The 25,358-nt window shown below is 42.2% G+C and overlaps 1 protein-coding gene and 1 pseudogene across 16 annotated transcripts in view; both read right to left on the reverse strand.

Annotated features, from left to right (window-relative positions):
• Positions 1–25,358, reverse strand: part of dlg2 (discs, large homolog 2 (Drosophila)) — a 157,797-nt gene that overhangs the window by 49,947 nt on the left and 82,492 nt on the right. For all 16 annotated transcript variants that reach the window (XR_005693055.1, XM_040010575.1, XM_040010593.1 and 13 more), the window contains 9 exons: positions 24,163–24,246; positions 21,050–21,211; positions 20,897–20,950; positions 20,483–20,533; positions 16,999–17,123; positions 10,720–10,889; positions 10,113–10,249; positions 3,044–3,188; positions 2,662–2,803 (listed from right to left, as the gene is read on the reverse strand). Coding sequence is in view for 15 of the 16 variants with exons in the window: in XM_040010575.1 (XP_039866509.1) it covers positions 2,662–2,803; positions 3,044–3,188; positions 10,113–10,249; positions 10,720–10,889; positions 16,999–17,123; positions 20,483–20,533; positions 20,897–20,950; positions 21,050–21,211; positions 24,163–24,246 (1,070 nt within the window). In the remaining variant the exon portion in view is untranslated. The remainder of the gene's footprint in view (positions 1–2,661; positions 2,804–3,043; positions 3,189–10,112; positions 10,250–10,719; positions 10,890–16,998; positions 17,124–20,482; positions 20,534–20,896; positions 20,951–21,049; positions 21,212–24,162; positions 24,247–25,358) is intronic.
• LOC120722600 lies at positions 8,119–8,237 on the reverse strand (annotated as a pseudogene).

Genomic DNA, 25,358 nt, shown 5'->3' on the forward strand with positions numbered 1-25,358 from the left:
CGAAGGAGGCGGACGCATCTTTCATCCTCTCCTTCTCCTTATCTTCCCTGCTGCTTCTATGTCCTTGTCTGGTCTTGTCTGACTCTAACCCTGAGAGACCTTCTCATTCTCGCTCTTGTTCTCTAAAACCTAAAGAAAAACTATGGATTTGTTCAAATGGTCCCTTAATGCAATTGACACCCTCTTCTCAATGAGAAGCCTAGGATCAGGAGCCTGAGTGCCCTGGAGGGACGTTCCCTGCTGGATACACGATGGACGGGTGGCAGAAGTGGCGCGTCGTGTGCCTAGCGGGACTGTCTATTGAGGACATTGAAGACAATGGGGCTCTTGCTGATTGGAGCTGGCTTGGCCCTGGTGTATCAGAAATGGAAGAAAATGGTGACTGCTGTTCAAAACCCCACAAGGCTTGCCACTTTGATCGAAATGTGGGAAGAGCTGTGAGTACTCAGACTGTTCCTACTGAATATAATATGGGAAAGATCTTGGAGGAGCCCCGGAGACCACTGACAGACGATAAGAACAACTGTAAAATTGATCTGTTCTCTCTAAAACAACATATCCATCAGCTACCTCCCCACCCCGACGGTGCCAGCTGGATGCTCTTGAAGGCTGACGCGACGAGAACAACAACAATTCTTCCAAGAGATACGAGAACGAGAACGAACTGTCTCTCTCGCCTGATCCCTCAAGGCCAACTGTGTAGGCTGTGGACTGCTGATCTTCGCCTAATGGGCGAAAGGACACTTTCTCAGGCTGAACTCAGGACACACATACTGACACGCATGTACACTGATACTGACACGCCCTCATCATCCCCGCCTTCCCCGAATCCAACGCCTCCTCACATGCTTACCACATTGGCATACTCCCCCATGTTGCTTGTCTTGTGTTTTTATGGTGTTATGATGTGATGATACTTGTGCTTCTTATGTGATGGAGTTTTTGTCTTCTCCTCATGCTGACTCCTTTTAAGGATCAGTATTCTCCTGATCTGACCTTTTGTTTTACACATTTAGTTGTTTTTCGTTTTGCTACCTAGCCTGACCTGTCTCCCCATTGTGAATTTGTGTTTTATATGTACGGTCGGAAAGGTTTGTCATATCAGTTGCAGGCAACTGCAACCGACAAATAAATGTATTTATCCAATCCAATCCTAAGTGTCTTTGAGCAAGTTAATTAACCCCAAGTCTGATGTATTCATTGTGAATGCGTGTCAATGTTAGAAAAGACTCTAACAGTCAGGTTTAGAGTGCAGTCAGATGGATGAATGTTGTATTAAGTTCTTTGAGTGCTTGAGCAGAGTTGGAAACAGCACATTTTCCATTTAAAGACCTGTATAAGGCTAAATATATGCTGTATACATTCAAAATCGTACAACTCTGTTCCTTTCACGACTGCTTCTAAGGATATCATTGGTCACTCCTCATTATTTCATTGTGAGGAGACAGGGTTACTAAAAAACAACAAATTCACACCACCTGGAAGAAGCTCACGGACTCAGCAGGCAGATGTAGACTGAGATAAGTAAAGACAGTTGGTGTAGAACACCATATGCATTTTCTCCTAGCATTTATAAAGCACCAGTTTTATAAAGAAACGTCTCCAACAAACATAATTTATCTTTATGGATGATTTACAAGCCTAAAAGCTCAAGTGATCATGAGAATATCATACGACAAAGCATCAGTCTCTGTGAGCAAAGCAGAGCACTTAGTAGATGCATTGTTTTATAGTTCTTTGCTAAGCACATCACATTTGAGCCTTTAGAAATCTGTTTTACTGCTCGGACTCTTTACTATGTCAGCACCATAGTAACACGGTTTGATTATACCGCGAACAATAAACACATTAAAGGAACACTTCTTAATCAGAATGTAGCATCAAGTTAGTTAAACTACTGGGATATTGGTCTGTGTGGTTAAGTAGCAGAGTTAATCAGTTTCTGTTGCTTTGGTGTTCATGACATTAACAACAGGTGCAAAAACTCAACACAGGAGTGGTTTGACAGACAGAGACACTGACACTGACTGTGTCCTCAGCACTGTCAGGAGACAGTTACAGAGCCATCAGCAGGAAGCGTATCTGCCACATCCCAACAAAATGACTTCCAGCAGGCCACAGGTGTGAATGCCGTGGACTAACAGAACCAGACTTCATTAGGGAGGCATCAAGGTTCACCATGAACACATGTTCAGATGTGAAAGAGTCTGAACTAATGAGTAACATTTTGAGCTGGTCCAGTAAAACTTTGGCAAAGTGGAGTAGCACTCTGCATCATTTTTATCACTCCAAATTTTGGTGCGTCTTTGAACTCAGCCCTCTGTAGGCTAATCATTTTAATTTCATCAAACAATGTGACATCCTTTCATTCCTAACACCATGTCTGCACAGTTATAGTCCATGACTTTTTTTTCCCATTGAAATCGGACATGTTTCCAAAATGTTCCTTTAATTTTTAGACAGTGTACTCCCCCAGAGAACAGTTTAAAACAGTTTTGATGGCTTTTCAAAATTGCACACAAAGACAGATCGGGACAAGAGACAGCAGGAGCGAGGTGGAAAGAGTTTGTACCTGTAACTTTAGTACGCTGAAGCCAATCATTAAAGAATCTCATATTGTAATGAGGAGGTAATTAAAGACAAAAGAAAAAACCATCCAACCTGTTTACATCCTCTTCCCTCGGAAAGTGCGGAGAGAGGGGTGAATAACTCTCAGGGGAAGCCACGGGCAGGTCGGACTTGTAATGCAGAGAGCCGGTGTTGACGGGGGAAGAGACGTGATTTTTCATGGCAGGAGAAAAAGCTGCAGCACAACACAGCAAACAACAGAGTAACAGATGACTAAACAGAGAAGATGAGAAACTAACATCTGGAAGACAGTTGTACTGTGTACTGTGTACATCACAAATCTTATGAAATAAACAGGAACATATTCGACTGAGTAAAGCTCGCTGCAGTCTGGTTCTCCATATTCTATTGATATATAACTACAGACTAATCTAGTTCATAGCAACTGCATAACAATCTATTCCATAAGACTTACACTGCATGTTATCAGGAGGCCCATAGGGATCTGATAGATACACACTGGTGGGTTTCCCCACCTTTAAAGTGACCACATCAGACGTGTTCTTCAAAATGCCCACAGCCTCTTCATGAGAAACGTCCTCCAGACTGTAGTGGTTCACCTGTGCAGACAGATATAAGAGTTCAGAGGCGACCTTTTCTTCTTATTGCCCGTTTCTAAAGAGTCCAACAAGCTCCCTGCCTCCGTGAGAGTGGATTATGACAGATGGTCCTCGGATGAGAACACACCCGCAGAGAGGTAATTTAATTAGGGGGTGATTAAGCAAGACAGATGCCCTCCTGGAGAGACGGCTTGTTGTTAAGCAGGTTGCTTTCACAGAGAGTGGCAGACACGTCTCACTACAGTATGACGGCTGCCTGGTTAATGAAATGATGAAATAATGACTCCCATTATGACTCCCACTGCATACTGAGTAAGGCTGACTTCTAACTAAAATTAACTTGGTTGTATATTTTCACTAACCAGTCAAGCTTCAGCTTAAATCGACATGTTTCCATTTTGGATGTTGAACTCTGTATTTTAAGCCAGGAAATGTTTGTGCAAAGTTTTGTCCTTTTTAGTAAATGAAATTATTTAAAGATTTAAGCTGTAATGGCTGCTATTATCTTGACAAGTATTTATTATTTGGCGTGCTGCGGGGAAACGCCTGTTCTAACGACTGGTGACTATTTTCAACCTAAAGCAACAAAAACATATTGCAGTATCAGTGTGTAATAATAGAGTAAATACACTGGTTCTTATGTAGCACTTTTCTACTCTATGTGAGTATTTGAAGCTCTTCACACAAGCTGCCATTCACAATCACACAAGCATATCTAGCATTCACAGAAATTCATACAAATGCAATGGAAAGCAACTTGAGGGCAGTATCTTCTCCACGGCACACAGACTGGAGCAGGCAGGGATCGAACCACCAACCTTCCAATTAGCAGATGAGCCTTAGTGTTGGTTATTCAAACTGTGTTTATTTGGCACAGTTCTCCAAAAGCTGATGCTGCTCATCTGGACAGCTGGTAACTGTGCAGGGGCGGGTCTAGCAAAGTGTTGCCAGGGGGCCAGGTAGGGCATTAACAGGGAGAGGGGGGCACAAAGAAATACTTTTCTTTCTTATTCTCATTTAAAATGTCTAGCTTTTAAAAAATAATTATCTGAATCTTACAACAAACGATTGATAGATTGATGCATATATACCATCAGAACAGTGTTCATCACTGTCACAACAGTGTTTATTTTCATTCAAAGGCTTTATGGTTTTTCCTATAATGGTGGGCCGGTCTCTAGTCAAAATGCTCAGGCTGATCTTTTGTCCCAGTCCAGCCCTGTATGCAGCTCATCTGCAGTCTGGTGTTACCTACATCTTCCTACTCGGAAGGCAGAATTTCCGAGGTCTGAGTACAATCAAAGCACCGCGACTGCAGTTTTCGTGTTGGATGTAAAAAGCGCACGTGACACTGTGACGTAGGCTAGAATCATGGCGGCGGTCAACGACGGTCCAGGCGTGGGATTTCTCTCGTGGAAATATGCACATTATCTTTTCCTTTCTTTTGGTAGGTGGCACAGTGCACTTGTGGCAAGTAAGCAAGCTAGAAGACTGGCAGTCTGGCTGGGTATCCAGTTACAGAAGCAACACATTAACAAGAGAATTCTGAGTAAAACAGGACCGCTCACATTGACCAAGTGTGTCTACTTTTGGAGCTGTGTCTTAATTCCACCTACTTCACATACAAGGGTCAGTTCCACAGGCAGAAACATGGGTGTGCCATGGGCTCCCCAGTTTCACCCATTGTGGCCAATTTGTACATGGAAGAAGTGGAAAAGAGGGCTTTGCTATCCTACCCTGGAACACCACCAAGTCATTAGTTCAGATATGTGGATGACACCTGGGTGAAAATCAAATCTCAGGACGTTCCACAGTTCACGGATCACATTAACTCAGTGGACTGACACATCAGATTCACCAGGGAGGATATGAACAGTGGCAGGTTAGCCTTCTTAGACTGTGAGATTTCCATCAGTAATGGGGGACATCTAAAAGCTGACGTGTACCGTAAACCTACACATACGGATCAGTATTTAAGGTTTGACTCTCATCATCCACTGGAGCACAAACTGGGCGTCATCAGGACGCTACAACACAGAGCGAACACCATCCCCACAGACACAGCAGCCAGGGAGGCAGAAGAACATCAGGAAGGCCCTGAGTAAATGTGGTTATCCCAGCTGGACTTTTGTCAAAGCTGGGAAGGCGCCTAAAGAAACCTCCAGCCGATCCAGGAGAGAAGGACAACTGCTGCCTAAGCAAAAACCTGTAGTGATCCCGTACGTGTCAGGAGTATCAGAGCAGCTGAGACGCATTTTTTCTAAACACCAGGTCTCTGTGGCTTTTAAACCCCAAAACACGCTGCGCCAAAAACTGTCCACCCCAAGGATCGGGTCCCCGACACAAACAGAGTAACATAGTGTACGCTGTTAAGTGCAGGAGGATTGGCAGGATTTATACATCGGGGAAACCAAACAACCTCTGGTGCGGAGTCAAGGAGGCCATTTATGTGAAAAGGGAAAGACCATCTCTGAATGGAGGAGGGGCCTAAGGTTACATCTGTCACCATCTTACAATGCTGTGATTGCAGCCATTCACCAACTCTCTGTGAATGGGACTCATGGACTTTGATCAGTGGTTGTTGATCAATGTTCATGAGAATTTGCATAATTATGATTAAGGAACTGACCTCCCAGCCCATTGTTCCTTCAGTGGGCTGGTTTCAGTCATTATGCAAATGTCCTGTTTATAAAATTGAAACCTGCAGTCAGCTGAGACTGAAGACGTCACCTGATGATGACGAAACGTTTCTCCCACTGAAAACGTCCTGATGAACAGAATCAACTTTTGGAGATGTACTTACCTGGATAAGTGAGCGTGGAGACATTTTGCACAGTTCTTAACCAAAACGTCTCCTCCACCAGATTTTCAATGCAATGTAACACTTTGCATTTAATAGAAATGAAAATAAAAATCTTTTTATGTTTAAATATTAATATGTTGGGGTTTTTTTTCAATATATTTTTATTGATTTTATAATTGAGCAGTATACAACAATCACCTTCCAAAGAACACAATAGAAGGTGGACGGCAAGTCAACAAGGTGGTAATACAGCACACATAAATGTTAAGACAGAGCACATTTCACTTAAGTTTATCCATCAGGCTAATGACTGGTTGCCAAATCTTATAAAACACTCTCTCTCGGTTAGACAAGGTAAACCTGATTTTCTCCAGGTGGAGTACATTTCCAAATTCTCTCAACCACATTTCAAAGGTAGGAAGTTTATCAGACTTCCAGCTTTCTAGCCACAAGTGTGGTCATTGACACAACCTGCGTCTCTGCCTTGTCCCTTGCCCATCCCGGTTCAGACACCCCAAATAATGCTGCAAAGGGGAACATGGGAACTCCCTGCCAAAGGCTTTGGTCAGAAAATCAAACAAATGATTCCAAAAAAGTTAGTTTTTGGCATTGAAAGAAACGGTGAGATAAAGTTCCTCGATCACTTGAACACTTAACACAGAGGGCTGAAACGCTCTTATATATTTTTTCCACTTTAGTGGGAGAAAAATGCAACCTATACACAACCTTAAATTGGATCAGACTATGTCTAGCATTTATAGAACTACAATATATATTCTTAATGCACTCTTGCCAAACATCATCAGTAACATCCACCCCCAGTTCTTCCTGCCACTGCTCCCTAAAAGTATGAGATGAAGGACTGTATATATCCAGTAAGGCCCTGTAAAAGCGAGACACAGCACCTGTAGTGTAGGGCTCAACTGACACAAAGCTGTCAAACACTGAGTTTCGAGGAATCAAATTGTATTGTGGAATAGATGCTTTGATGAAATGTCTCAACTGTAAAAATCTGAAAAAATGTGAATTAGGAAGATTAAATTTCACCCTCAATTGCTGAAAAGATGGAAAATGCCCATCAATGTAAATATCTTTGAGAGAACAAATCCCTCTTCCCTGCCATGTCACAAACGTGATGTCCTCCAGCCCAGGTCTGAAGGCATGATTGTTACATATTGGAGCATCCAGATACATTTTAGGAGCCTTTACTGTGCCCAATATGTTGTTTTTAGTATGATGCTCTCTTGAAACAGAAAGATGAGTAGCTGTGAGTAGCTAGCACTGCCTCGTCTCAGCATGTTTTTCTAGATCAGCTGGGATAAAAACTCAGTTTTCCTTGTTAATTAGTGGGAAAAGTTATGAGTGGGAATCTTTTGTCTAAGGCTGACTTAAATGAAGTTGAGGGTGATGTTTTTGAACTGCCTAAAAATAGCTGGTCCCTGCTGCTGCTCCCGCTCTCAGTGTGGCTAAGGTCCAACCATTCCCTGCACCCGTAGCAGTTCCTCGGGTGAGGGTGGCTAGGATTCAACCGGTCCCAGTTCCTACTTCCAGGGTGTTTCAGACCCAGCACTCTTCTTCACCCCTACTTGTTCTTAGGGTTGGAGTAGCTGGTGTCCTTTAGTTTCTACACCTGTCCCAGTTCTCATTTGTAATGTTCACAAATGCTGTGATGGGCTCTGAAACCTGACTAAAACTCTTTAAACAAACCATTCCTCTGCAGATGATAAGTAAGTTTCACAACTTTCAAGAGAAAAAGGAAGATTGAGATTGTTTATAATTAGTTAAGAAAGCTGGATCAAATGATGGCATTTAAGTAACAGTTTAGCTACTGCTCTTAGGCCTGTGTAGCCAATTAATAGATATTACAGTATGGAACATGGTATCGAAAGTAGCTGTGCAAAATGTCGTGTCAGTGAAATGGTTATGACAATTTTTTTCTCTAATGGTTAAAAATTTATGGTAAATGGACTGATTCTTATATAGCGCTTTTCTACTCTTCTGGAGCACTCAAAGCGCTTTTTACAACATGACACATTCACACAGGATACTTGGTATGCAGACCTGAGGAACCAGTTCCAACCACTAACCTTCCAATCAGCAGATGACCTGCTCTACAGCCACCCCACAAACTTACAGCATCTGGTAATTCTAGGAAGTCTCCCATCCAAGTACTAACCAAGCCCAACCCTGCTTAGCTTCTGAGTTCATACGAGAGCGGGCGTGCTCGGGGTGGTATGACTGTAAGCGCAATGGTATGACTGTAAGCGCACCACTCTGACGTTTTGTCACCCTGGCTACAGTACTGAAGAGAAACCTGGGGTTGTTGATTAATGAATAGTAAGATGGTCTAGCTTTACAGGCTTTTTTACAGAGCAGCAAACTATTTTTACAAGCTAAACGATGATCTTATAAATTAAGATCATCATTTCCTCTACAGCCTACATTTATGTGCTTTAAGGTGTGCATTTGAGAATTATACCAGGGAGTCAAATATTCCCTTGACTTTTAGTTCAGGTAGCTGCTCTGCACTGTGTTGACACATGGCATTTAAGATAACAGTGGATTAATTATGTCCTTCTATTAAACTTACATGCTTAATCCATTATTATAAATTTAAATGTTAATAAGAGATGATTAGACAAAAGATGGGTTTCAAGAAAATACTGCTAAATGTTCAGTTTCTATGCCATACGTCAGAACAAGATCTACAGTATGAAAGTGGTGGGTGGTAGGTCGGCCTAGCATCTTGCGGGCCGACCTTAGTAGTTTGCTCTGTTGCAGCCCCTTAGTTTTGCAGGACTCACTGACAGCAGTCTTGCGTCTGGCAGAAAGATGGCCGGATCGGCGATCATGATTGAGCGCTTGGTGAAATCAAATAGAAGAAAAACAAGGATTCAACAGCTCAACCTGTGAAAGAGTGGTTCTGGGAACATGAGACATCATTTTCACACACGGATTGGCCACCACAGAGTCCAGAGCTCAACCTCCTTGAGAATCTTTGGGAAGCGCTGGAGAAGGCTTTGCACAATGGTCAGACTCTACCATCATCAATGCTAGATCTTGTTGAAAAATTAATGCAACACTGGATGGAAATAAATTTTGAGACATTGCAAGACCTTATTGATTCAATGCCAAAGTGAATGCGTGCCATAATCAAAGCTAAACTCAGTCCAACGAAATATTAGAGTGTGTGACCTTTTTTGGTGGCGACTGGCAGTGTATAGCAGTGTGTAAAGATAGTCTCGATATGATTGAGACTGTATGGTTACTTTGTAACCGTGGTTCTCTGAGTGAAAGACTTCAGCTCTCTCCAGATTCAGGCTGCTCGGAGACGCGTTCCGATCAAACCATCAACGGTTTCATGTTTGCTCAGCTGTTTTATACGTGGCCAGGCCAACTAGAGTGTCTTAAAGAAGTATTCACACGGCATGACCAAGGGGGTCATTCCCCTTATATATCGATTATGTAACGGAGTGGAGCAATACTCTCACACAGAGAAGGTTATAAGGTAACTGTACATTCTCTGACATCTAGCCTCTATTACTTGATGAAGTTTATACCACTGTGATTTTTACTGTACAGTCATGCTTAAGTATTTTCTATATCATCTTTCTGTGTTTCAAGAGAGCATCAAACTAAAAACAACATATTACTATTTAAGCAAAAACGACCTTTATTAAATGGTATTAAAAGTTTTAAATCACATTGGAAATCTGGTGGAGGAGATGCTATACTCAAGAACTGTGCCAAATAAAGAACATTTTAAACACAGGTTGAATAATCAGCAGAGTTAAACAGTCCATAAAAAGTGGGCTAGAATTAGTTTGATAGGGTCCGAGTGTCTTGGGGCAGAAAAACACAAACACATACAAACAGCAGTTTGGGTTGTCAAGTGTTGCCTTACCACTGGTAAATAGATTACAAATAACACCACACAATGCTCTGCAGCTGATATTGTCACTAAGACATTTTTAGATCCACAGGGAATTAACAGGGGTTAAGAAGCCACACCTCTCATACGGGCTTTTCAGTGAGCTTCCTTAAAGCTCGTATACATCCAGAACTGTCATACACGTGTGTGCAATGTGGGTCTTACACGTGATGTTCATGCTGTTTCTCACCATTAATAATCTGTCTCCAACTTGCAGCCGGCCATCCTTTTGTGCCGCCCCACCATGAATAATTTTAGTTACATATATGCTGTTGTCACCAGGGATATGCTGGTTTCCCACTCCACCTGCAATACTGAAACCAAGGCCTGTGTGTGTGTGTGTGTGTGTGTGTGTGTGTGTGTGTGTGTGTGTGTGTGTGTGTGTGTGTGAGAGAGAGAGAGAGAGAGAGAGAGAGAATGACAGTAGTTAGTTTAAAGATATGACATAGGCATACACATTATGATATAGGAGGATGCTATAACTGTTGTATTTATTAATTGAAAGGGACACGTTTTTGTGGCAGTGTCATGGGTTTTCAAAGGCTTTCTGACAATGAATACATTTCACAGTAACTTCAAGGTCTTAAGCTCTGCTGTGTTTACAAACCTCCCAGCTGTCATAGTAAGTAACACCTATTCTTGTGCTGAGCTCTGGAAATCCAGATTAATCATTCAGGGTCAAAAAATGACCCTCGCCATACACAAAATGTGCAGCAGTATCACTGAGAACGGAATATCATCAACTATTCTCTCAAATTTATAATGCACAAAATCATGCTTTTTAGGTCTATACCAACCTTTTGGTCCTTTGATTAGCTTGAGCTCAATGATTGTCTCTAGCATAGGCCTGCGGCGCCGCACATACAAATGGACAACAGAACCTGCAACCTTTAGGGCCTCTACTGCCTTACTGTGGGAAACTTCAGACACATCAGCATCATTCACCCGAAGGATGCAGTCATTTACTCTGGAAAAGGAAAAGTCATATCAATAGCTAATTCACATGAAGACAAACTTACAATACTAATCAGAATTTCATTAACTGATATAAAACTCAGTGGTGAGGAGAGTGTTTCCAAGGCAGGCGCACATCACGGACAAAATGCTAACCCCAAAGGCTTTGTTACACACTGAAGCTCAAACTTTTATCTCATTACATGACTTTTTTATTGACTGCTGGAATACATTCCAGCATATTTACAGCACAATCACACGCACATAGAACAATTCTGTATAAATGTTAAGGTCTGACAAACAGGGACAGAGCTAGCAAGCAACTGAGTTTGAATTCCTATTGGGCATCGACCAAAACTTCCATATGGTGGCAGCCAAGGACACTAACCTCCTGAAGGTTGCTCACAGTGACCAGGTGGGGCCCAACCCTCGCTCACACTCTCTCTTGCACATGTTACACCACTCCAGGACAACTTGGTGTAAACAGCAAACCGAGTTTATTTGGGTACCCCAGAACCATGGCTTTTACATACAGAACCCAAGCATGCTCTTCGCTTCTTCTTTTCCAGAACATTTCTTTTTCTCTTTTTTCCGTGCCTGCCCTCTACTGGTGGAAACGTGTAACAGCCAAAAACCCAACATAGCTGAATAGCCCAAATACCAACGGATTTATGCAATGTTTTAGACCTATTTTAGCTTTACACTTTACCAAGTGCTACACACACACACACACACACACGTAGTAAGATTGTTATGATTATAGTAACGATTTCATTATATTATATTTTATGTCAGAAATAAAATGTTAACCATTAGAGAAAAAAATATATAACCGTCTCACAGACATTACATTATGTATCGCTACTTTCAGTACCACTGACATTTACACCCTTTTTCCAATTGATCTTCAGTAATTACTTCCTCCAAACCATCAACGTGTCTTTTAAACCCCATTCCTACAAGACTGCTCAAAGAACTCAACTAATTATAGGCCTGTCTCAATCTTCCTTTTACACAAAAAAACCCCTCTTCTGATATATATTAGAAAAACAAAGCCCTTTGGGGCAACTGTGGTTGTGATTTGGCCTATATATAAATTTGAACTGAATTAAATTAAATTTATTTGACGTGTTTCAGTCCAGTTTTAGAGCTCATCACAGTACTCGTAGCAGTTGTGAACATTACAAATGATCACGGCTGACAGTGGACACATCTCTGTGCTTGTTCTGCATCAGGCCCCATCTTATCTTAATGACCTTGTAGTACCATATCACCCCATTAGAGCACTTTGCTCTCACACTGCAGGCCTACTTCTGGTTGCTAGAGTACCGGTATTGAAAAAGTAGAATGGGAGGCAGAGACTGACCATGTCTCGCACACTTAAAGAACTGTATGACTTACTGGGCATTAAATCTGTTTGGACCAGCATCTACCACCCTCAGACTGACGGGCTGGTGGAGTTGCTGAATAACAATGGATTGCATTTATATAGCGCTTTTCGGGACCCCTCAAAGGGCTTTACAATACCACTATTCATTCACACGCTGGTGAAGGAAAGCTACAGTTGTAGCCACAGCTGCCCTGGGGCAGACTGACAGAGGCGAGGCTGCCATATTGCACCACCGGCCCCTCTGGCCATCACCAGTAGGCGGTAGGTGAAGTGTCTTGCCCAAGGACACAACGACCGAGACTGTCCGAGCCGGGGCTCGAGCCGGCAACCTTCTGATTACAAGACGAACACCCAACTCTTGAGCCACGATCGCCCCTAATAAGACTTTAAAGTCCATGATTCATAAGTTCATTCACAAGGATGATCGCTCAGTCCCAGTTGTTTGTTGTTTGCAGTGCGGGGGTGCCTCCACTGGATTTTCTCCCTTTGAGTTATTGTTTGGCAGGAAGCCAAACAATAACTCAGGGTTATTGTTTGGGTGTTGTTTGGGTGTTGGACCTGAGGGTCCAAATCCTCAGGTCCAAATCCAGCAAAAAATGAGATCCAGTATTTTCTGAACCTGAAAGCAAAGCTGCACACATTAGGGAGGTTATCATGAGGAAATTTGCTCCAAGCCCAGGAACTTCAGGAGCGCCTGTACAACAGAGGGACTAGGTTTATGGCAATTTTCACCGGGAGATAAAGTGCTTGGATTACTCCCTTCTTTCAGCTCAAAGTTACTCACCCAGTGGCAGGGACCCTTCATGGTCACACAGCGAGTGGGTGACGTAGACTATGAAGCGGTATGGTCAGACAGGGGAGGAGCAACACAGATTTATCACATTAACCTCCTAAAAGCATGAGGCTGAAACTGCTTATTTGGTGAGCCTAGTGAAGGCGAGAAATGATTTGTGGGGGTGGCTGTAGCGGTAGAGCAGATCAGCTACTGATTAGAAGGTTGGTTTGATTCCTGGCTTCCCCAGTCTGCATGCCAAATATCCTTGGGCAAGATATTAACCCCAAATTGCCCTCCGATGCGTTCATCGGAGCGTGTGAATGTTTATTAGTTGCACTTGTGTTTAGAAGTGCTTGTGTGAGTGGGTGTGAATGGGTGAATAAGGCATGTTGTATAGAGCGCTTTGAGTACTCCGGGAGAGTAGAAAAGCGCTATATAAGAATCAGTCCATTTACCATTTGGGGCTGGTGGTGTCAACTTCCACCATTCCACCATTGTGGTGACCATCTCAGACAGGCCAGAGAGCAGATGCCGCTGGATTGCAGCAGCTGTTTGCAGATGTGTTCTCCCCCCTGTCCAGCCTCATAGAGCACCATTTTGAAACGTTCCCTGGCTTGACTGTCCGTTCATGGCTCTACAGGTTACCTGAACATAACAGACATATTGTTCAGAATTGGCTGAAATGCTAAACCTGGGAGTAATAGAAGAGTCACACAGTGCATGGTGTAGCCCCATAATTCTTGTGGTGAAGAGAGATGGGCCTATACGATTCTGTGTCGACTATTGTAAGGTGAAGTGCCACAGTTTGATGCTTATGCCAGCCTTCGGTTAACAAGCTTCTGGACTGGTTAGGCCAGGGCTGTCCATCTCCATCCCTTAAGGCCTGGAGTTGGACACCCCTGGGTTAGGGACTGCTTGTTTTTTCGTTACACTGGATTTAACAAAGGGCTACTGGCAGATTTTCTTCTCTCCAGAGTCCAAGGAGAAAATGGCCATTTCCACTCTGTAACAGCCATCGCATTGTAAGACCAAAAAAAGAGTTGAAGGTCTTGGGGCTGGGTGGTTTCTACCGCCGGTTTGTGCCCATCTTTGTGGACTTAACCAGCCCATTTGCCGATTTCATTAGTTAATATTAATCTCTGGCTGTCTTCCACAGTGTGTCTTCATCTTGTTTTCCTCCCCCCACCCCAGCTGGTTGTGGCAGAAAGCCGCCCCTCCCTGAGACTGGTTCTGCTGGACGTTTCTTCCTGTTAAAAGGGAGTTTTTTCTTCCCACTGTCACCAAAGCACTTGATCAAAAAGGGTCATACATTTTTTTCTCTGTATTACCGTACAGAGTTATAAAGTGCCTCGAGGCAGTTGTTGTTGTGATTAGGTGTTGTAAGTTAAAATAATAATAATTTAATTGTACATAACTATAGTTATAATATATAATATGACATTTAGATAAATGTTGTTAGTCACACTAACTAATAAAAAATAGTTTAATTTATCTAATAAAATAATACACCCCCCTCAGGAAACAAACCCCTCCAAGCATTTGGGTCATTTAAATCAGATGATGCTCTCCTCCAGTTACAGGACTGTTTTGATCTGACAGACTGGTCCATCTTTGAACAGCAGGACCTGGAGACCTCCTCTCAGTCTGTCCTAAGTGCTGTGTACAGAATGGGACATTTAACAGAACCATCCAGGTTTTCCCTATCCAAAAACCTTGGATTACAAGTGAAGTACAAGCTCTGATCAGAACTCAAAGCTTTGCCTTCAGGCTGAGGGACAGTTCTCTATACAGCACTGCCAGAGCCAATCTGAGGAGGGGTATCAAATAGGCTAAGGAGGCCTACAGGAGAAAGATAGAGGATGAGGAGGATAGCTTCCTCACAGACAACAATCCCTGCCAGGTGTGGCGAGGTATCCAAGCCCTTGCCAGCTTCAAAAGGCCAGAGCCCAAAACCCCAACAGCAGCCTCGAACCTGTAGCAGCTCAACACCTTCTTTGCTCTATTTGAAAACACTGCTCGCCCACTCACCATGTCCCCCACCTCACCTTGACCCAGCCGCCCCCGCAGGAACATGAGGTCAGGAGAAGACTGAGAGTGGTGAACCCTAATAAAGGAGAGTAGGTGTAGGAGTAATAGGAGAGCTGCTGGCCCCAATTGCATCCCAGGGGCTCTGGTTCAAGCCTGCACGGATCAGCTGGCAGGGATCCTCACCAGGCTGTTCAGACCCTTCCTGACTCTATTCCCACCTGTCTGACAGCCTCCACCATTATTCCCATCTCCAAAAAGACTAGAATAGACAGCCTCAATGACTACAGACCTATAAGCCCTCAAATCTGTAGTCATGAAGTTTTTTGAGCAGATAGTGTCTACCCCTCCCTCCACCCCCAGCTTACAGAGAAAATCAGTCCACGGAGTGATTCACCAGTTCAACAACACCCTTCACAGAGTGCTGACCCATCTGAAGAACAGGAAGAGCTGTGTTAGAAAGCTTGTCACGGACTACAGCTCACCATAATCCCAGACATCCTCACCACCAAACTGGAGAAAGATTTCCTGACACCAGCATCAATCAGTCAGACTTGCCCCCCATGTCTGGGGGGAAACGTGGGGGGCAAGTCCCCACTGTCACTCAGCACTGGTGTCGTTCTCAGCCCCCTACTGTATGCCCTACATATATGACTGTACAGCAACCCACCCAACCAATGTCATTGTCAAGTATGCCGATGACACCACTCATGGGCTCATCCTCTGATGGAGGTAGAGAACTTGTCCCACTCGCGCTCAATAACCTCAGGCTGAACATCCTCAAAACAAAAGAACTCATAATGAACTTCAGGAGGCACAGACAGCTCCACTCCCCTCTCATTATAAATGGAGAACAGGTGGGATGTGTCTCTGTTTCAGGTTTCTAGGCATCCACATCTCCACTGATCTCACTTGAACAAACAACACCAATGCCCTGGGAAAGAAGTCCCAGCTGCAGCTGCCATTCCTCTGTGTCCTGAGGAAGAATAACCTGGATCAGAAGCTGCTGCTGGCTCCTCAGTGGAGAAAGTGCTATCCATCTGCCTGGGTTTTTGCTACGCAGGGGCCACAACTGAGAACAAGAAGGCTGCGCAGAATGTTAGCATTGCCCAAAAAATCAGTGTCTGCCCTCTGCCACTCCTGGAAGCCCTCACCAGATCCTCCTGTCTCAGGAAAACGATGGCCATCAAAGGTGATGCCCTTGCACCCCGCCCACCACCAATTGGACCCAATGCAGTCTGGTTGGCACCTCGGGTCAGTCAGGTCCCACACCTCCAAACTTACCAACAGCTTCTTCCTGAGGACCATCAAAAACACTATCCTCTCACACCCCAACCCTGCCCACCCACTTCACCAATCTGAGCCATGGTGTGAGTAACCCCCATCACTCAGACCACTCACTTATTTTTGTATATATTTCTCTTAATTGTATATATTTCTCCTGTTTCCTATTTATTTCTATATTTTATTCCATCAAAGTCAGTGTGGAGCACCCACAGTTTTGTTCTACATGTACAGTGACAATAAAAGGCAGTTCTAATCTATTCCATTCTATATGAGCGTTTTGTTATATTGAGGGCAAAAATTGTTGAAAGAAGTAATTATTATAGAACAATCACATCATCATCCTGCTTAAGTTTAAAAACCTTATACTCTCAAAATCCACTAGAAACCAACAGAAATATGACAATACTACCTCAGAACTGAAAGATAATAAGAGATGAAAAGTGAAGTTTTAGAAATCTATTAACGTTTATACAGTTATCCAGTAATCAGAGATATAGTTCATATTCAGTGTGATGGGAAAGATTTCTGTCATCCTCGTACTGAAGATTTCTTCCGTAATGGTTTTGTGACATGCACGATTGTAATAAGTTGTTTCTTTTTTTTCTTTGTTCTCTTTCACCACAAAAGTAAACATATGTAACTAACCTCAAGCGTCCATCCTCTGCTGCAGCTCCTCCAGGGATGATCTTGGTAATGAAGATGCCGGGGTCATCACCAATATGGGGGTTATCTGTCCCTCCAGCGATGCTAAAGCCCAACCCTGAGTTACCCTGCGGTCATGAAAATCTCATTGATACCAAAGCAGAACCCATTTTGTATAGTGTGGTCAAAAAATGTTTCTTATCCATTCACTTTTCTAATTCTCAGTTGTTTATGTAGCAACTGAGGAGGCTTCCCCTGGAGTATATCTACCACTGCAAATGTAATGAATTAATCATCTCTGAATGACAATACTGTATTCACAAGGAAGCAGGTGAACAATGTCTCTCAGAGAAGACAGGCTTAAACCATTTCTGACAGGGCTTCAGTAAACAGAAGACAGATAAACTGAAAGGTCGGGTGCATTTCTCGGGTCATGTATCAGGTTGTTGGCCTTCACAGGACGTGACTTTTATATATTGTTCATCTGCTGTAGATAGTTAATTTTGTTTTCACATCTGTTTTTCCTCTGTTTTTTTTTTAAGGACAAGGTGTACAACGTCCCAAGATATGCCAAGTTTTCGAGTAAATCAACACCTTTGTGAAAAATACAGGCATTAAAAATGTTGTTTAATGTCTGTTTTTGCTAAATTAACTGAAGAAATTGCAACAAATTTTGTGCTTTGGTGAAAAGTGCTAGCACTGAAGTTCCCATAATTTGAAAAATTGTTGTCTGTTTTCAAGTTGTCCCATTCACAAACTTGGGTTTCCATGCATGGGTGACAACAATACCCCATCAGTCTTTAACAGGTAAGGGGTAATTAAGTGCAGGCCTATGTGAATACAAATCTTCTGTCTGTTTTTATCCCTGTGCCCTCCTCAGCTTTTTCTCCCTTTGACATCTTCATGGAAAAAAATTTACTTGTACAAATTCTGACTAGAAATCCTGATACAACAATATTTCTTTCTGCATTTTGTTTAATAAGGGTTTTAATCAACTTGAGTCTTTATAAAAAAGACGATTCAATAATTTTCAGGATTTTAACCCTTTAAATTCCAATTTAAACATTTGAACTTTTTTTGTTTTTTCCAAAAAACACACAAAACACTTATTATTTTCTAATTATTAGTGCCAGATACGCACTCTGGATACCTTCGTGGACAAAAATGCCCCATTCACTTTAACTGAAACTATCTCTCTACCATTGCAGTATAAAAACATGCATTCTATAATGTCTGCATTTCATTTTGAAGAAAAGTACTGATATCTGACATTTTTTCCATTGCAGGTCGAATAATGAAATTACTGTATTATTGTACAGGCAGCCAAAAGAATGATTGGTGTGGATGTGTACGAAATCATTTTTGAGGTATTAGGTGGTGTGTGTGTAAATGGCCTGCATTTGTATAGCACTTTACTTAGTCCCTAAGGACCCCAAAGCGCTTTACACTAGCGCTGTGGGTGAGTAAGCATGTGAGTGCCAGTGTAAATCTGTATTAATTTCAGTGGTGACTAAAGGTCATCTTTGCGGGATATGTTGGATGTGTCTTTGAAGAGGCATTTGAGCAACTCAATGTGCTTACACATGGCCCACATACCGCAAAGAATGACGGCCCTTTGGTGGCCCAGATCTGGTTTGCCAGAGGTGGCCCACACATGGGCCAGCACAAGGCCAGCTGCAGGCTGGTGGTCCTGTGTTGGCCCATTTGTGGGTCACCTCTGGTAAACCAGAACTGTTAAACGTAGCACAAATGTTTGACATCAATTTTGTTTGGTTCCATTAATGTGGGGGGGCTGGTTGACCTCTGATGACCTCTAGAAATTGACCTCACTCAACAGCGTGTACATGGGCACGTCGTCAGGAGCTGGAAGCAGATGGATTCAGAATATGCAGGCTTCGTAAGTCTTTGACCAGAATTCACTGAACCAGCAGCAAAATAGAAATGTATGGGTCTATTTATTTATTTAATTATTACAGTGACCCCCCCCCAAAAGAAAAAAAAAACACTTTGGAGAATGAGCTACCAGAACTTTTTCTGTAATTTTACACATTTAAATCTTACAATTTAAGTCCAAAGAGTCGTGCTGACAGATTTCTTTCTTTGTAATAGCAGTCAGCAGTGGCTATGCAGAAAAACAACAAAGTGGGCTGTGTGTATAATGACTTTGACATTCCCTGGTCTGGCGGTATCTCCCAGAAAGCACTTGATGTGTCCAATGTTGAGAAGACAGTAGTTACTGCTAGTTTGGGTGTGATGTACACATTTCCTTCTCTCACCTCAACCGGTCGCAGCAGATGGCCTTAGCTTTCGTCCATCAGATACACAGCAAAGCACTATTTTTGGTAGAGCATGCTAGCGGGCCGTCGTTATTACCGTGTTGTTTGGAAAATACGGCACACTTAAAATCAATCCTTTGATTTTTCTGAAAGTCGACAGAGCCCCTTATAACCCCGTGTGCCTTATGTATGAACTCTGGTTGTGTTTACTGACCTCAAAACGATTTTATGTACACGGCGCTCGAAAATCTGTCAAATGTTTCAGTACGACTTTGCTAAGCTACGAAGCCGCACCGCTTGATGGATTGTCAGAGCGTTACGGCTATCATAGGCGGAGCCTGGCGGAGTGATACGTACTGTGCTTCAACATAATATTACTGTATTGTGTGTGTATAACCTCTTTTTAAGTTCTGTGGATATTATACATGGTTATGCTGAGGATATGTCGGCCAGTTTCCACTGGAAATGCCTTTTGGTTAAACTGTCAGCAAGGAATTTGCATTTGCACTGTTAAATTTTTATATAACTTTAATGCACATAAAACAGCTGCTTGTTTAAGTGAAAATACATTGATGGGTTTTTCTTTTTTGCACTAATAAAGTTGAGGAGTTGTAAAGTATTTTGTCTCGTGTCAATTATATCTTCAGTTATATCGTTATCGCAAATTTTCAAATGTATATCGTGATAAGTGATCAGTACAACATGTTTCATTGAATGTATTCTCATGTAAAGTAAAATAGACAAAATGTCCTTTATGGTGTGACTCCTTTGTGAATAGTCACTATTGTGGAGCACTTATTTACACTTATTTATTCTTCTATTAAATGCAACATCAGTGCCTAGTAGAGCATTAAATCTACATGTATAGAATCATCCATCAAAGCTGATTAAAACTATTTAAACAAAGTTTAGTGACTTTGGCCCAAAATAAGATTCTAAAAAGCTGCAAAACTGAAATCTTATAAAAATAATCCACACGCAGCGGTGATGTCACTGTGGCTATGTCCATTTTGTCTTATGGAGACAATAGTCAGGTCATCCCACATCAATTGTATAGCTCATAATATATACAAAATTAAATCTACAGCCTTAGCACAGATCTTTTTACAGGACAGGAACAATGTTTTGACTTTCCTGTATTATTCCTTTGCTTCTCAAAGACTAGTTTACTTCACCCTCACAGTCTGATTAGATGGATCTGAGATACTCACCCGCTCTAAGGTGATTTCTTCAAACTCATATTCAATTTCTGTGCCGTTGACCTGAGGAATGAAAAAACTGAATGAAGACACACACTTCATAGTTTCAGTCCACATTGCCTTAAAGTACATGGATGATGTTAAGTGTTGAGGCCGAGCTTAAACTGAATGTGACGAGTGTTTCTCAGGGAAACGTGTAAAGTAGAGACTGTCTCATGGACAACAATTTATGATTGGTTATCAATGTAACTATTTTTTTAATGTGGAGGGTCAACTACTGAGGGGTCAGTCTCATCTAGTACTTTACTTAATAAAAGTAAAGTAAAATAAAACTTAATAATAAATTATCAGGGAGTAAGTCTGTCTCTACTTGAGTAACCTAACAAGACAATCAGGAATAAACATTTAAAAGATAAATTCTCTCACATAAGGAAGCGACTCCAGAGTGTCTGTATTGATGATCATGGGAGCAGGGTTGGCCTGTAATGAAGACAGATAAGGAGAAAAAGTGAGAAACTTGAGTTTTACAGAAAAACCATCAATCATGACTGTTCATACATTTACAGTTTGGGTGCTGACCTTGAGAGGAGAGATGTGAGAATGGGACACGTAGCCGTGCACATTTTCAATCTCTGACAGGTTCTTCTGTGAAACATGGACCAGCTCAGGAGCGCGAAGCCCACTGGTGAGCTGTGGGAATCCCTGGTCAAGCAGGGGTGAGTCATCTTCTTGGTAGTGATACTGCAAAGAGTGGAAAGGGAACAAAGAGAAAGACAAATGATTGAGAGTTTAAAACAGGTCACAGGTACAGGAGAAACATCAGACTGATGTTGTTTTCAGGAATGACAGGAGATATCGCAAAAACAACTAGTCTTGATCAACTTTAGCAAATTCATATTTTGGAGATTATGTATCTGAATTTCAGGAGCGGGACCTCCAAACACGCTCCTTCTGGTTGCCATCTACAGAGGTTCCCCCAGTTCTGCAAGCCGTCGTTTTCGTTTACGTGCCCCATCCTCCCTCCCCTTCCTCCCCTTCCTCCCTCCCTCCCTCCCTCCTTGTTCTCATTTCTTTAACTTCACTTCTATTTAAACACGGGGATCTGCCAGGCCTGGGAGCCGTCGCCAGTCCCCTTCGGGGCCTTCCCCAAACCGCAGCTCACTTCATGTCCAAGCATCACCTTTACCTACTAAAACGCTGTCAATCCTAAAATGAGGACGTGGGCCCAGCTAGTTCATTATTTTGAATATTTGTTTTTGTAAGCATAAATATTGCAAAAATGCTTAAATATTATGACCTTAAAAAGAAAGATGATTATTAAAAAGACAGTTAATCAAAATGAAACTACACACCCGCTTTAACAGTAGAGTTCTTTTAAGATTCTTCACAGATTTTCTTCTGGAAAAAATATGTTTTCAACAAAAGAGGGGATTTCAAGCTGTGACTTACTGAAACTCCAACCTTCTCTTTTAAAACAGTGAAAAACAATGCAAACAAAGAGTAAAAAGCTTTGAGTTGTAACTAAAGAGTGTAATTTCTAATTTGATACAGCAACATATTTCCAAACTGTTAAGACTGGGGCAACCTGGTGGATCATTTAAGTAATGTGGGTCATGATGTAGTATAATAAAAATCCATAAGATGTAAAGATGGAGAGGGGTTCAGGATTGGTACAGCCAACAATAAGCCCGTATATAAATGCAGTGATAGTGGTAAGACCAAAGAGTTTATGGGCACCAGCAGTAGCTCTTAAGTGGAGTCTAGACACAATAAATGACAAATCTCCTGTCATCTTTGCATGAACAGCTAATGCTGTAGCTCAGGAGGCAAAGGAGCTTGCAAAGAAAAGCGTCTGGACGTCTTTAAGTTGCTTGAAGATGTTTCACCTCTCATCCGAGAAGCTTCTTCAGTTCTAAGGTCAAATGGTGGGGAGTCCCAGATTTAAACCTAGTGGGAGTGTCCCCCCACAGAGGGACAAAAGGTATGATCTGGGGTGGGAACTCAAAACTGGATTATAGATGGCAGTTTTGAGATCCCTTCCCAGACGCCTTAACGCCCACTCACATTCTGGGCCATCTGACCTCAGGAAATCACGTGATAAGGTGGGGCCAGGTTTCACAATGAGCTCACCCGAAACTCTGGCTGATTGGGACCCACACCCAGTTTCACACCTTGGCTCAGGTGATTAGAGGATCATCAGGGGGTCCTTTTGTCCCTCTGTGGGGGGAAACTCGTACTAGGTTTATATCTGGGACTCTCCACCATTTGACCTTAGAACTGAAGAAGCTTCTCGGATGAGAGGTGAAACGTCTTCAAGCAACTAAAGAAGGCCAGACGCTTTTCTTTGCAAGCTCCTTTGACTACGATGACCTGGATGACTGAGAGCCTTCACAGACATGTAGCTCAGGAGCTTAAGCAGGTCATTCACTGATTGGAAGGTTGATGGTTCAATCCCCAGCTGCTATGAGCCAACAATGCTGAAGCACCAATGGGGTTATTAGGTACAACAAGTGAAACAACACTTTGGTGTGTGTATTGCTGTAGGAAAAACCGCATGATCAATACAACTGCTCTGTTGTACAGTGTTAAGTTGTGCTTATTGGGAAGTGCAGTTGTTGAGTTTGCATTCATGCTGCGAGGAAACATCATCACCGGCTGTACAAGAGAACCAAAGAGAGAAGTTTTCTCTGTGGTCCTTTCACCCTTTTTTCTCCCCTCACGTACAGAAGCACAACAATTGTCACATTCACTTATATTTCCTAAATAAGACTTTGACTTGATGTTTTTCACTTATACTTCCTTTCAGAAATATGTTTGTAAATTCTGCATTTTACATACTGTATTAATCAATCGCAGAGTTTGGTTAATATGTACACACTTTCAAGCACTTATCTTCACGTCACACACGCAGGCGCGCCTTCATACATCGAGTTACTTATTGCACTGTTGTGTCTGTATCGTTCTGTTCTTTTTTATTTGCAATTTTTGCACACGTGCACTTTGTGTAGTCCTGTGTTGATTGTCATATGCAGCACTGTGGTCTTGGAGAAACACTGGCTGGCTTCACTGAGCACTGTATCACTGCACATGGTTGGAATGGCATTAAAGCCATTTGACTTGACTCTTTCATTTAGTTAACGTTTTATCATCAGCTGGTTATGCCAGCGAGACCTTTCCTCACTCATTTGGTGTCCAGATGTCAGAATGAATGAACCTTCTTCACTCTCTCTCCACTCTCTTCATCCAGGCTGCCTGCAATATTTTTGTAAATCCAGCAGATGTCACTACTAAGCAACACACCAACACAGTGTTAACGTTGTGTTGACACAATAAGGGCAATATGCTACACACTCCATTGACCCATCACTAATGGCTGCTCTGGTCTCCAGTCTGCACGCTAAAATATTCAAATACTGATACTCTCCGATGCTTTCACTGTATGAATGTGTGTGACTGTTAGAAAGCATGTGAATAAGGCAAGTCACATAAAGTGTTTTGAGTTTTCAGAGTATAAAATTGCTTTAAAGAACCCGTCCATTTATAATAGTTTGAAACAAATGACCACATACAGCATCATCACTGTAAATACTGTGTCAAAAGAAGTGCAGAGAATGAAGTGATTGCGTTATCACTGCCAGCACAGTGTACGCAATTTGGATGGGGTGAAAAAACAAAACAAAAGAGTTTCTCACCCAGGGCGTGTTCATCAGGGCAGGGTTCATGCAGGGCTGGGGCTGGCCATTGTGGGTTGGCTCATGTACTGCTGCCGGCCTGTTCTGGAGAGAGAAGGAGGACCATATGTGACCACTATGAGCAGACAGTATAGGTGAGACTTATTAACAATTCCATGAAATGAATTCAATTTAATTTGATAAAAATTACAATTCTTCCTTCTGTCTTGTATGCAAAGCAGCAAAAAGCTGATGCATATGCCCGGAGCTTACAATCCCAAGTCAATGTGATGACTTGTATTTGACTTGAACACCATTAATCCATATTTTATTCACAATAGAAGATAGAAAACATATCAAATGTTTAAATTCAGATATTTTACTACTCCATGAAATATATTAGCTCATTTAGTGACAGCCTCAAAAAAGTTGTGACAGGGATAACAAAAGGCTGGAAAAAGAAAAGGAACAGTTTGGGAAAAGTGTCATATGGGAACAGGTCAGCAGTGTGACTGGGTATAAAAGAGCCTCTTACAGAGAAGAAAACAGAGACTCACCAACCTACAAAAAACTGCATTTGCAGATTGTGAAAAAAAAATCAAAAACTATGTTCCTCTGTGAAAAACTGCAAAGATTTTGAATATCTCAACATGTAGAATACATAATGTCACCAAAAGATTGAGAGAATCTGGAGAAATCTTCAGATGCAAAAAGGCTGAATATCAGTCTTGACTGTGACAGTCAGACCCTCAGACCACACTCATTAAAAACAGGCATAGTTCTCACTAAATCACTGCACGGCAAAAGTTTTATCATGCAAAGAAGAAGACTTATGTGAACACGATCCATTACCCAGTGATGCTCCGCCTTTTTTGGGCCAATGCTCATTTAAAATGGACTGAAGTAAAGTGCATAACATGAATTTAAATTTAACCCTCCCCTGCAGCTGAGCCAGGGACCACACCGCCGCCACACCCCCACCACCTGACTGAGGCCGGGGAGCCTCGGCGCACCACATGACCATCAACTTCAATCGCGGTCGAAGGCTGAGCGCAGAGTGTCATCACTGCTCCAGTGGGAAATCTCCCCTGGGGCAAATTTCGGGAGCCAACAGGACCTCACTTGAATTTTTTTTTTTAAAGTAAAATAAATAAATAAATAAAGTTTTTTTTTCACTTTTACAAATTAATTTGGATATTTTCATTACAGATTATGAT

The sequence above is a fragment of the Simochromis diagramma genome, unplaced genomic scaffold (assembly GCF_900408965.1).
Source record: "Simochromis diagramma unplaced genomic scaffold, fSimDia1.1 OVJJ01000123.1, whole genome shotgun sequence".
NCBI lineage: Eukaryota > Metazoa > Chordata > Actinopteri > Cichliformes > Cichlidae > Simochromis > Simochromis diagramma.